The sequence below is a fragment of the Onychostruthus taczanowskii genome, unplaced genomic scaffold, assembly GCF_017590055.1.
Source record: "Onychostruthus taczanowskii isolate IOZ18803 unplaced genomic scaffold, ASM1759005v1 scaffold43, whole genome shotgun sequence".
Classification (NCBI taxonomy): Eukaryota; Metazoa; Chordata; class Aves; order Passeriformes; family Passeridae; genus Onychostruthus; species Onychostruthus taczanowskii.
Window position 1 is genome coordinate 2,607,047 of NW_024501792.1, and position 12,156 is coordinate 2,619,202.

Sequence of the window (12,156 nt, forward strand, 5' to 3'; positions counted from 1 at the left end):
GTAACCAATTTCCCGTGTGTTTAACCTTTTAGGGCTTCTCTTCCCCAGGAATTACTCTGCAACTCCCACTGAAAGGGAGGGGAAAAAAAAAAATAGGAGAAAATTGCTATTTGCCCTTCACAGAGGTGGTTCACAATTTTCCGGGTGGTTTTTGGGGAGTTTCTAGCTTTTAAAAATGGGTTGAGAGCATTAAAATTGGGATGTTCTTCCCATGTCTGGCTGACAGCTGAGCATGAGATCCCTCAATTTTCTGGAATTGGGATGCAGGAGGTGGGGAAGCGTAATCCAGGAGGGGATCAAACCCCAGGGAGTGGAGATGTCCCAGGACTCCCTGGATTTTTATTTCTGTGGCCCTGTCTCTGCATTTCCCCTCTGTGAAAGGGGATGGTCCCTGTGGAGAGCGCTGAGATAAGCTGGAGGAAGTCTTAAATGTAATCTAAAAATAGATTAATTGGAAAATTGCAAGCAAAAGGCTGCGTCTTGCTCAGACAAAACTCCTGGTAGCTTCAAAGGCAGATTAAAGACTTTGCCTGTGTCAGGACTTGGTATTTGGCCCAAGAAGGAGACAAATGGAAGAGGGTGAGAATGTTTGCCAGCAGAAGAGAGAAGGGAGAGATAAGGTAACAGATGAAACACTCAAAGTCAGCATTTAAGGACATTGCTGCCTGTGGAGATAATTTTATCAACTCCAGAGACAACAGTTTTTTTTGTTTTTTTTTTTTTTTTCTATGAAGTAAAATCTGCCCTTTATGAAGCTGTTTTAAATGGTATTTGTTACAAATTTGATTAGCTGTGCTGCAGGAGCCTGCTGTGGGACAGGCAGTGCCAATATCTGTGCTGATGATGAGTTTGTGGATTTTTCACCTCCTGCCCTTCATTTTGGTGGTGTTCTGACTCTGGAACTCGGAACTCTGTGTGGTTGGGTGGTGAGACAAAAAAAGAGGACAAAAAAAAAAAAAAAGATGCTCTTGGTCTAGTGCTGAATCCTCTTGTTGCTGAAAGGGAGGGAAGGATGTGACTGGAATTGTGGCAAGGAATTGGTTTCTAGTTTGGTGAGGCCCAAGTGACTTGTGCCTCCTGAACCCTTCCCTCAAATCACGTTTTGCGATGAAAATGTGGTGTCCCATCCTAAAATCAGAAGCCAGTATTATATAATGAGTTGCAGGCTGCTCTGAGTGGAGAGAGAAAGGGGGGGTGGGTGAGAATAGAAGTCAGAGATGTGACTCAATATTGATTTCCACTTGTTTTTGTTGAAACGCTAAAAATGCCAAGATGAAATATTTGGACTTTTCCTCGTGTTCCTTTCCTTTTTTTTTTAATTTTAAAATTTTTTTTCTTGCGCGGAGCTCTCTGCCCAGTTGGATTCCAAATCTTGAATAATTCATGGTCTGTAAATAGCTTCCTCCTCCTCGGGTAAACAGAGCTTTTGTCTCCAGAGCTGAGTGGCGCTGCTGGGGGGGAGCAGAGGGGCTCACGGCCGTGTCTGGTGTCTCCCTGCAGAGTTATGTCATGCCCAGACCACCGCAGGGCTCCATGAGGATTTATGGAAGATGCTCCGTGTCTTGGCGCCTCTGGTGCTCCTTCTGCTGTGGCTGATGAGGATCTGGGCCAGCCCCCATTCCCTGAGGATTGGTGAGTGCTCACCTGGCTTGGGGCTGGGTTTATTCTTCTTATTTCCTTATTAGGAACTCCTGCTGTGGAGTTGAATCTTAAAAACCTAATTAGAAATTAATAAAGCCCAGGAAGAATATTTGAGTGTAGTAAGGTTGGCAACACCTTACTATATACATATATATTTGTAATATAAATATATAGTAGAATATATAATATATAAATATATATATTATATATATAAAATATATAAATATATTATACATAAAATATATTTATATATATCATATATAAATAGATAATATATAATATTTAATATAGAAATATTTTTATGCTTATACGTACATCTACATTCACACAAACAAGAGCAAAACTAGATGTACAATTTATTGTGAGATATTAATTAATATTAAAACATCTGCAAAGGCTTTGGTAGATTTTACCAGTCAGATGCTGGAAGTTGTGGCAGTATCACCAAGTTCACAGAGACAACACTGGCTTGTACCTCTAAAACTTGGTGTATTAGCAGAACTTTACCAGTAGGAGAAGAAAAACTTGGTGTATTAGAGAACTTGACCAGTAGAAGAAGAAAAATTTAGTGTATTAGCAGAACTTGACCATTAGAAGAAGAAAAACTTGGTGTATTAGAGAACTTGACCATTAGAAGAAGAAAAACTTGGTGTATTAGCAGAACTTGACCATTAGAAGACGACTCTGGTATTTTTTAATCCATATTCACTGTCTCTCCACCAGCCCTTACAATTGTACTTCCTCTGATGAGGAGATCAGAGAGAAAAAGCTGTGGAGACCTCTGAGATTCTACAGCTTAAAAAAATAGTGGGGGAATGACTCAATATAAAATTAAAATGCTTTTCCAGTGATGCTCTGGAGGGATTCTTGGAATCCTCCCTGCCTGGTAGGGTGTCCCTGTGCAGGTGGGGCTGACACTGAGTGAAAGGTTCTCCTGCACGGTCAGTGGAGACACCAAGCTCCTCCCTGCACTTTGGGAACGTTCTGTCTCTAGTTTGTAAGTGAAATGCAGTTTGTGGTGAGCTGACACACTTGCTGAGCTCCTCCTTGTGTTTTGGGAATGTTCTCTCCTTCCTTTTGTAAATGAAATGGAGTTTATGGTGAGTGGAGACGCTGAGGTCCTCCCTGCACTTTGGGAATGTTCTTCAGTTTGGAAATGAAATGCAGTTTGTGCTGAGCTGACACACTTGCTGAGCTCCTCCCTGCCTTTTGGGAATCTTGTCTCCCTCCTTTTGTAAATGAAATGCAGTTTATGGTGAGTTTACACATTGAGCTCCTCACTGCATTTTGGGAATGTTCTCTCCTTCCTCTTGTCAATGAAATCAGTTTATTGTGAGCTGACAGACTTGCTGAAGCTTCTCCCTGCATTTTGGAAATGTTCTCGCTTTCCTTTTGTAAATTAAATTAGTTTATGGTGAGTTGACAATGTTGCTGAAGTCCCTCCATGCGTTTTGGGCATGTTGTCTCTTCCTCTTGTAAATGAAATTAATTTGTGATGAGTTGACACAGTTGCTGAGCTCCTCCCTGCATTTTGGGAATGTTCTCTCCTTCCTTTTATCAATGAAATGGAGTTTATGGTGAGCGGACATGCTGAGCTCCTCCCTGCACTTTGGGAATGTTCTGTCTCTAGTTTGGAAATGAAATGCAGTTTATGGTGAGCTGACACACTTGCTGAAGCTCCTCCCTGCCTTTTGGGGATGTTGTCTCTTCCTCTTGTAAACGAAATGCAGTTTATGGTGAATTTCTGTATTTGTGTTGGTTTTCATGGTGTTGATGTTGCCCTTCCTGTGTGAATTCAAAGCCACCCCTCAAAGAGCCACTGAGGAGCTAAAATCACCCCCTGCCATGTCCTCCCCTCTCCTAAACTCCACATAAAACTGAATATTTCTGTCACAAATTTATTTGCCCTCCATCACTGAGCAAGGGGTGCCAGAGCCCAGCCTGCCCCCAGCTCAGGGGTGCCACAAGAGCTGTGCAAACCCCAAAATTCCCATTTGCAGGAAGCCCCAGGAGTCCAGGCCCCTTTGGAGAAGCACTCAGGGAGAGGCACCATCACTTCCCCTGGCTGCCCATGTGGATTAGGGAACAGAAATCCATCCAGAAACCTCGTAATGGAGCTCACCTCCCAGAACTGACACTTGACTGTGTTGTTTGGAAAGGAAACTGCTTCCCTGGCTGCTCCCCCTGCAGCCACCAGCTGCCTTCATTAACCATTTGTTGCAGATAAGCACCAATCCATTCCTGTCCCCGTGTGCAGCGTTCACAGGTGACACACTTGAAGTAAAATTACCTCTCCCCTCTGCTGGTGGAGCATGAGGCAGCTCAGGAAATATGGGGAGGGAGGGTGTGAGCTGGCAGGAGCCTGGGAAGGGTGGCTGGGTGTTTTATGTCCCTGGAATCCCTGATTCATGTGGAGCACTCCCTGCACGCTCCCAGCCCTGCTGCCTGCATTTCACCTTGATGGGCACATCCTCCACTCCAGCCAGCAGGCAGGGATGGGGATGGAGAGTCAATTAGCAGGATGCTGAAGGTGAAAATCCTTCATTTTGCTTCGTGTCCCATCTTTTTGGGGAGCACTTGTGGGGTTTTTGGGAGTGAGGAAGAAAAGGGGAGCTCCTGTGACAGCACAGAGCTGCAAACCTGAGGTCAGTTTGTTTAACACCTCCCCAGAGTGAAAGGTGAAGATGTTTCAGATCCTGAAAGATTGAATGAAAATCCTTCATTTTTCTTCATGTCCCATCTTTTTGGGGAGCACTGTGGGGTTTTTGGGAGCGTGAAAAAAAAGGGGATCTCCTCTGACAGCACAGAGCTGCAAACCTGAGCTCAGTTTCGTGGAAAAAAAGGGGAGCTCCTCTTACAGCACAGAGCTGCAAACGTGGGGTCAGTTTGTTTCCCACCTCCCCAGAGTGAAAGGCGAAGGTGTTTGAGATCCTGAAAGATTGAATGAAAATCCTTCATTTTTCTTCATGTCCCATCTTTTTGGGGAGCACTGTGGGGTTTTTGGGAGCGTGAAAAAAAAGGGGATCTCCTCTGACAGCACAGAGCTGCAAACCTGAGCTCAGTTTGCTTCCCACCTCCCCAGAGTGAAAGGTGAAGGTGTTTGAGACCTGAGACTGTGATTTTCAGCTTTTAAGGACTGGAAACTCAAATCTGTGCTGCAGCTTCCAGGTGGGAATGGCAGCTGCCTTCCAGCTTGCTTTGGTTTGGGGGGTTTGATGAGTGTTGTTCCTTCAAGCCACCGTTTCATTTTTATGGTGCCTCCAACAAAAAAGTTAATAAAAATAAAGTGCAGAATAAAAAGAAGGAGAAAAATATGACCAGCAGCCCTGAAATCATTCCCAAATGCATGCTTTTGGCAAGGCAGGGAGATATGGTATCTAGCAACATAAATCAATGCTCTGCATAGGGAAGGAAAAACAGGCCAGCAAGAACATTTAAATATTCAAAGAAAATGCAAGCAAAGGTTTAAAACAATCCTGGAAACCATCTGATAAGGGGCTGCTGAAATGCACAGGGATGTGCTCAGTAATGGGAGGTGAGCTGGGCAGTGTCAGGGTGGGTTCTTCACCAGGAAAGAGGGATTATTCCCTGCGGCTCCTGGCTTCCAGGCAGTGGTGCTGAGTCAGGGGCACTTGGCTTGGGATCCAGCCCTGAGCTTCCCTGCTGCTGCTTTTTTGGGGTTTGGGGTGGATCTTGGCCCTGGCAGCCCTCAGTGGAGTGGAGAGGCAGCAGATTGCTTCGTCTCTGAGTGAGTTTCTGCTGGTCTGGACGGGACCACAGCGAGTGTTGCATTGCAGTGAGCTGGAGAAGCATCATCTGTGCAAGGAATTGAGCAGAATGTGGGCTACAGGGTCACCTTCCCCGTGCCTTTGGCTGCAGAGGAGCAGCCTGGAGGCTCCTGAACGTTCTGTTTCTCTCCTTGATGCACAGAGAGGAAAAGCCATCAGTGCAGACTTGTTCTTTCAGCCTTACGTTGTTTGTTCCCTTCTGATGCAGCCTTGGAGAAACTCTCCTTGTTCCTGTTTTTCTGGAGACCTTGGTGGGGAAATCCAGGTGTAAAAGAGCTTTATTTGAAATGGTGATGTTTTACTGAGAATGCCTTTTTTCAGTCAGCTCCCTGCTCTGTCTGGGTGAATTATTATCTCCGTGGACCTCAAAAGCTGGGTCTGATCAGGGAGGGAAGGAGCAGGCAGGGATGGGAGTGTTCTCAACAGCTTTAAGAGCTCTCAGAGGGAAGGAATTGCCTCCAGGCAGCCTGGAGCCCTTGGAAGAACCAGTGCAAGGCCTCCCAAAATATCCTGGGAGCTCTTGCACAGGTTGTGTTGCATCCAGCCACCCCAAAAAACAAAAATCATCAGCTTCCTCTTGCCCTCCAGGGCAGCATCTCCCCTGGCCCTGCTTTCCTGCAGCACACAACGTGTGTGGGAGCAGTTCTGGGTTTGTTTTTTGCCTGTTCACTGATGCTGAAGGAGGTGTCAGGAAATTTGCCTGAGTTATTTGCTGGGTTATTTACTCGGCCTCACTGAGCAGAGCGTGGGGGCCCTAAATTGGCATTTTCTGGCTTGATTCATTTGGTGTGATAAAGAAGCTGATTTAAAATTCACACCCCGGCCAGAATTGTAGTTTGTCCATGGAATTGCCCTCACCAGGAGCAGGATCAGGAGCCCTGACAGAGGATCTGCTGACAAACTCCTTGTGAGGCCTCCTGAGCCTTTCAGGATCGTCTCTGCCTGTCAAAATCCCTTCCCTGCCTCTGTCTCCCAGCTCTGCAAACTTCACACAACAACTCCAGCATTTAAGGGTGTTTTTTTGGGTGAAACTTGATGTTTTTCTGCCCCACACCCAGGGACTGTGCATCCACCTCTGTCACTGCTGTCCCAGTGCTTTGTGGCTCCATCCAGAGAAGCAATTTGTGCTCCAAGTCCTCATGAACCCCAGCCTGATGCTGGGGTGTCACTGGAACTGTCACTCTGGGCAGTTTGTCCTTGTTTCTAGGCGTGATTCCAAAATTCTGGAGTGCCTGAAGGGCTGTGAATCTCCTGTGTCTGCTCTGGTTTCTGATTCTGGAACTAGAATCACAGGACCTTGGAGTGGTTTATGTTGCTTTAAAGATCCAGTGCCATCCCCTGCCGTGAGCAGGGACACCTCCCACTGTCCCAGGCTGCTCCAAGCCCCATCCAGCCTGGCCTGGGACATTTCCAGGGATCCAGGGGCAGCCACAGCTGCTCTGGGCACCCTGTGCCAGGGCCTGCCCACCCTCCCAGGGAAGGATTTCTTCCCAATATCCAACCTAAACCTACTCTTTTTGAGTTTTAAGCCACTCCCCCTCATCCTGATCTTTTTGAGTTTTAAGCCACTCCCCCTCATCCTGTCGCCCCAAGCCCATGTAAAAAGTTCCTCTCTGTCTTTCCTGCAGCTCCTTCAGGCACTGGAAGGCACAATGAGGTCACCCCAAATCCTCTCTTCCCCAGGCTGGACAATCCCAATTCTCTCAGCTTTTCACTGGAAATGTTCTCGGGGACCCCCCAGAGCTGTGGGAAAGCCCTGGCACTCAGCTGTGTGTGCTGAAGGGGGTGGGAAGAGGCAGAGTGGAGCTTTTCCTGCCTCACTGTGGTTGCGTGGTGCCCCTTTGCCCCCAGCCCACCCCTCTGCCAGGGCTGCGGGTAGCAGAGCATCGTTTGCACAGCCCTGAATCCCTGTGCAGTCACCCTCCTGAGGTGTTTGTGATACACCAAACCACTTTGGCAGTGAGCAAAGGCCCCAGGGCTGCCCTCTTGGTGCAGTTTGTCCTAAGGTATGTCTGAGCTGGAGGGCTGAAACATTACTTGTGAGGTAAAAATGAGCAATAACAGCAGTGGAATTGGGGGAGGTTAGCTCAGCTCCCTCAGGACACACAGAATTCTCCTGCAGGCACTGCAGGGAAGATCCCACAAGGCAAAATTAGCATTTTAAAGGGTGGCTCTGATGATGAAGGTGCTGGGGAAGGAGGATGCTGATGTCAGCAGGTACCAAATTTTCCCTCCCAGGTGTCAGAAGGAGCTGGTGGGGGGAGAAGCCCAGCTGTGCCTTTCACTGTAGGCAGGCAGTGTGGCTTTGTGGCAGATTTTGTGCCATCCCCAGCTCCCCACCTCCTGTTTGCAGCTGGCTCACACAGCTTGAACCTCCCCTTCTCCCTCCTGCTGGAAACATTTAACACACACAAGGCACAAAGTCCTTTCCTGCTGTAGCTCTGCCTGAGCCAAGCCCTTTGTGGATGCTCCTGATGGATCTGGGATGAAGTGGCCGTGGATTTGCTGTTCCCCAGCAGAGGAATGGCCTTACCCTGGCTTTGAAGCCAGCCAGGCTGCTGGGATCAACTCAGAGCACAGGAGCAATCTGCAGGGCTCACGTGGTGGTGCTGTTGCTGGAAAACCTCCCCACTTGTCATTAGGATTAGTGTTTAATCCCAGCCTGGCTTGGGGAGTGGGGTGGGAGGAGGGTGTAGTTATTGGGATACAATATTAATATTTCCTCCAATATTAAAAAGAGCCAGTTAAATTCATTAAAGCGAAGTAGGTTTGTAGTTATTTATCATTTGCTGCTGGGGACTGGCGAGAGGTAGAGGAAAATACAATATTCATCTGCTATCTGGTCTTTTAATTTTGTTCTGATTATTCTTCTTGGAGAACGATGTCTTATTTATGGGTTCTGAGTTATGTGCATAAATATTTTTTTTAAATCACCTGTACAGATGCCAGGCCCTTCAGCAAAGCCTCATTTAGACGGACACTGAATCACAAATGGTTTGGGTTGGAAGGATCTTAAAAATTACACAGTCCCAATCCCCTGACATGGAGAGGAACATCTTCCACTGGATCTGGTTGCTCCAAGCCCTGTCCAGCCTGGCCTTAGACACTTCCAGCATCCAGGGGCAGCCACAGCTTCTCTGGGCACATTTTGTCCTTGGATTCTTTGCAGTTCTCCCCAGGTATTCTGTTCCTGTGCTCCAGCACTGGGAGGAGAGGCTGCCACTGCCCCCTCTCCTTCACCCTCCCTGTCCTGAGCCATCTCCTGAAGGCAACTCATCCACGGAGATTGCTCAAGGATAAAATGAAATGTTTTTTTCAGGAAAAGGCAACTGAAAATGTTCAAAAAGGGGCTGGTGACTGGTGCAGTCATTTATAAACCCTGCTTTTCTCTGGAATGATCTGGTGAAAGGTATTTTCTTGAAAGCTTTTGCTGCAGGACACCAGTGCAGGGTGCTGCGGTCGGTGGTGGGCGTTGGGCAGTCTCCAGGAGGTTTGCACATTATTTCCACTAAACCTGTGGATGCAGCTTCTCCTGGGGCTGTGCTCAGCACCCTGGCAGCCTGCAGAGGCAGGAGGAGGCTCATTAGCACCGTGGAAGTGTGAGCAAAAACTGCGTGAGGAGCGCGAGTGCTTCCGAGCGGGAACCGCGACCGGGATCTTGAGGGGTGCGGGAACCCCGAGGGATGCCCCAACCCCAAGGGATTCACAAACCCTGCTCCCCTGATTTGGTTTTCAGCAGTGAGAGAGGCCTTTCTGGCAGATTGACAAAATTGGTTACCAAAGAAGGAGGGATTAGTGGTTTCCTGCACCGTGGAGATCTTTACGCAAATTTTACGCGGTCGAGGTTGGATGGGTTTGGCTTAAAAATCAACTGAGCTTCATCCTGTAAGGAAACTCCATGGAGAAAAGAGGGATTTGGTGCAGAGCAGGGAAACTCCACGGGAAAAAGAGGGATTTGGTGCAGAGTAAGGAAACTGCATAGGAAAAAAAAGAGGGGCTTGGTGCAGACAGAAACCCCATGGCAAAAAAAAGAGGGATTTGGTGCAGAGTAGGGTAACTCCATGGGAAAAAGAGGGATTTGGTGCAGAGCAGAGCGAGCTGCCCTGCAAGGAGAAGGTGTCCAGGCACCAGGCAGATCACGCCCAGCAAAGCAGTGCCCCTTGCCCAGTGTGGGAGGGCTCTGCCTCTCTCCAGGCTGCAGCTTTGCCACATAAAACATAATGAGCTCCTCGTCTCCAGCGGAGGAATCCGGCACTATAATAATATGAATAATAAATAATAAGCAGATTTATATTTTAGTTCAGTGCCACAGGGCACGGAGTGAGGAGGCACGGGGAGGGGGAGTCAGCCAGACAGATCATCTCTTTCCATCTTTTGCACCTCTGTGGCAGAGTTATTTTTCCTGATCTGTTCCTATTCATTAATGTCCGAGAGGCAGGTTATATTACCCACCCCAGGAGTCCTTTAAGCTTTGTTTTGATTCATTATATATCCACATACATATTATATAGATATAGATCTCTCTGTGCAGAGCAGCTGGATGGGGAAAGCGGCTGGTAGTTATGGAAAAGAGCCACGTTACTTAAGCAGCAAATCAACGTTCTATTTCTTCACTCTCTTGTTTATTGAAAGCCATTTAGCCACCAGCACGGGGGAAGCTCTGGTGCCCCTGGGCGCAGCAGCAGCTGCTGCCCTGGCCTGTGTGGCTTTGTGGTTTTGGAAGGTGACTGGGTTGGAAGCAGGTGCTAATTCAGTAGGAAAAGGGAAATTTAAGGAGAGGAGCCAGGGGTTGGTCAGTGGAAAGGTGACATTTATCTCTTCCAGGCACAGTCCTGAGCTGTGGCAGGGTGACAGAGGACAGACATGCATAGGTACATGTGCAGAATTTTGTATCAAAGGTCTGGTTTTCTACATTTGTTCCTGAATATTAAACATTCTCCTGGAGCCAAGGATCAAGATCTGAGAGTCATGTAACTTGTTTTATATCTAAATACTGTTCCTGCCCCTGGGCAGCACTTTGTGTATTTAGCTGCTGAGCCACTTTTAATACAGATCTTTTTGCTTCACACAGAGGAAGCTACGGATAGCAAGATCTAGTCTGCAATTTCTTTCATTATTTTTCTTATATATATATGAATAAAAAAGTCAATTACATGAATGAAAGATCCTTGGTTGCCTGCCTAAACAGCTGCCAAAATGAATTCCAACTCGGAGCCAAATTCAGCAAAGCTGGAATTTCTGCAGAGAGCTCCAGTGTGGCGTGAGATGGGATTGTGCAGGAGGCTGCATTACAGATTCCTGCTGCCCAGCCCCTCGCCCCTGGCTGTCCATGTGGGCAGCCAGCAAGGATGGATTTCACTTCTCTGCAGGGCTGGATTAAATCTCCTCCTCAGAGCCGTGCTGGGGTGAGAGCCACCACGCTGCCAGGCAGCTGCCTTGACACCCAGAGCACCTGGAACTTGGTGCCAGCCTCGGTGATGCTTGGAGCTCCAAATCCCTTCCTCGCCTCAGACCAATTAATTTCCCTGTAAGGAATCAGCTGAAGTGAGCAGGAGAATTTGGGAGATGTGGGTAGGAGCTGGGGGGAGTTAGAAACCCTGGATAAGCACAGAGGGGAGGCAGATCCTCCACAAAGGCAGGAGCAGTTCTGGGAATGACTCCTGAGGATGGGGCACCTTGGAATGCCTGGCTGAAGAGCATGTTCCTTGTTTTTTAGGGAAATGCAGGTCTGTAGTGACCACAATGTGATCTGAAGGTCCTTTTCGGGCAGTGAGGGGGAGCAGAGCCTTGCAGGTTTTAGGTAGATGCCAAATTTCCTCAAGCTGAGTTGAGAAAAAGCCGAATTTGTCACCAGGGAGCTGTTGGAACCTTTCTGGGAAGGACAGGGAGAGGATGGCAGATGGGAGAAGGAAGACAAAGAGCTGCTCCAGCTCCAGCCTGTCAGAGCAGAGCTGAGATCCCCACCCTGGGAGTGCAAGGAGGGCTCTTTGTGCTCAGGGTTTTTGACTCCTGCTCTGTTTCTCTTGGCACGTCCCCTCGTCCTTGCTCCGTGGATGGGTGGCTTGCAAGCTCAGGAGCTCTCCAGGCTGCCATGTGCCCAGAGCTGAGCTCAGTGAGGTGTTTAAGCCCTCTTGCCGAGCTTTAGGCACTGCAGGGCTGCTGGGCAACCTTCCCAGAAGAGGAGCTTTGACCTAGCAGGGCACTTCTCTGGAGTGCCCCTCTGCAGCTAATTGCTGCTGGCTCGGTGTCAGAGGAACACGGCCCCTGAGAGGCTGAATTCCCAAATTGCCCTGGCTCAGATTCAGCAGCTGCCACTCTTCATCTCCAGGTGTTAGGGACACACAGCACTTGGAGAAGGCCCAATCCCAGAAGTGGAGAAGGAGCTGCTGACAAAGCAGGGGGAGTGGTGGGTCCTGTCCTTCCCTTGCCCCAGCTTTGTGCTCCTCTTCCTCCTCTTCTCCCTCACAGAGACCTCACTGTGATCAGATCAAAGCTAAAAAAAACCAAAACAATGGGGGAGAAGAGAAAGATAGAAAAAAAAAAAACCACTGGGGGGAAAGGGAAGGATGGAAAAGAAAACCACTGATGTGAATTTTCTTTCTTTTTTACAGTAGCTGGAAGGGAAAAGGGAAGGATGGAAAAGAAAACTACTGGGTGAAAAGAGAAGGATGGAAAAGAAAACAACTGGGGGAAAATGGAAGGATGGAAAAGAAAACCACTGAGGGAA

At 48.0% G+C, this 12,156-nt stretch overlaps 1 protein-coding gene across 1 annotated transcript in view; it reads left to right on the forward strand.

Moving 5' to 3' along the window:
- Nucleotides 1-1,502: 1,502 nt before the first annotated feature.
- The window catches only part of GRIK4 (glutamate ionotropic receptor kainate type subunit 4), a 126,416-nt gene continuing 115,762 nt past the window's right edge, over nucleotides 1,503-12,156 (forward strand). Inside the window, exon 1 of the mRNA XM_041413811.1 lies at nucleotides 1,503-1,632. Within this exon, the coding sequence (XP_041269745.1) occupies nucleotides 1,551-1,632 (82 nt within the window). The 5' untranslated portion in view covers nucleotides 1,503-1,550. The remainder of the gene's footprint in view (nucleotides 1,633-12,156) is intronic.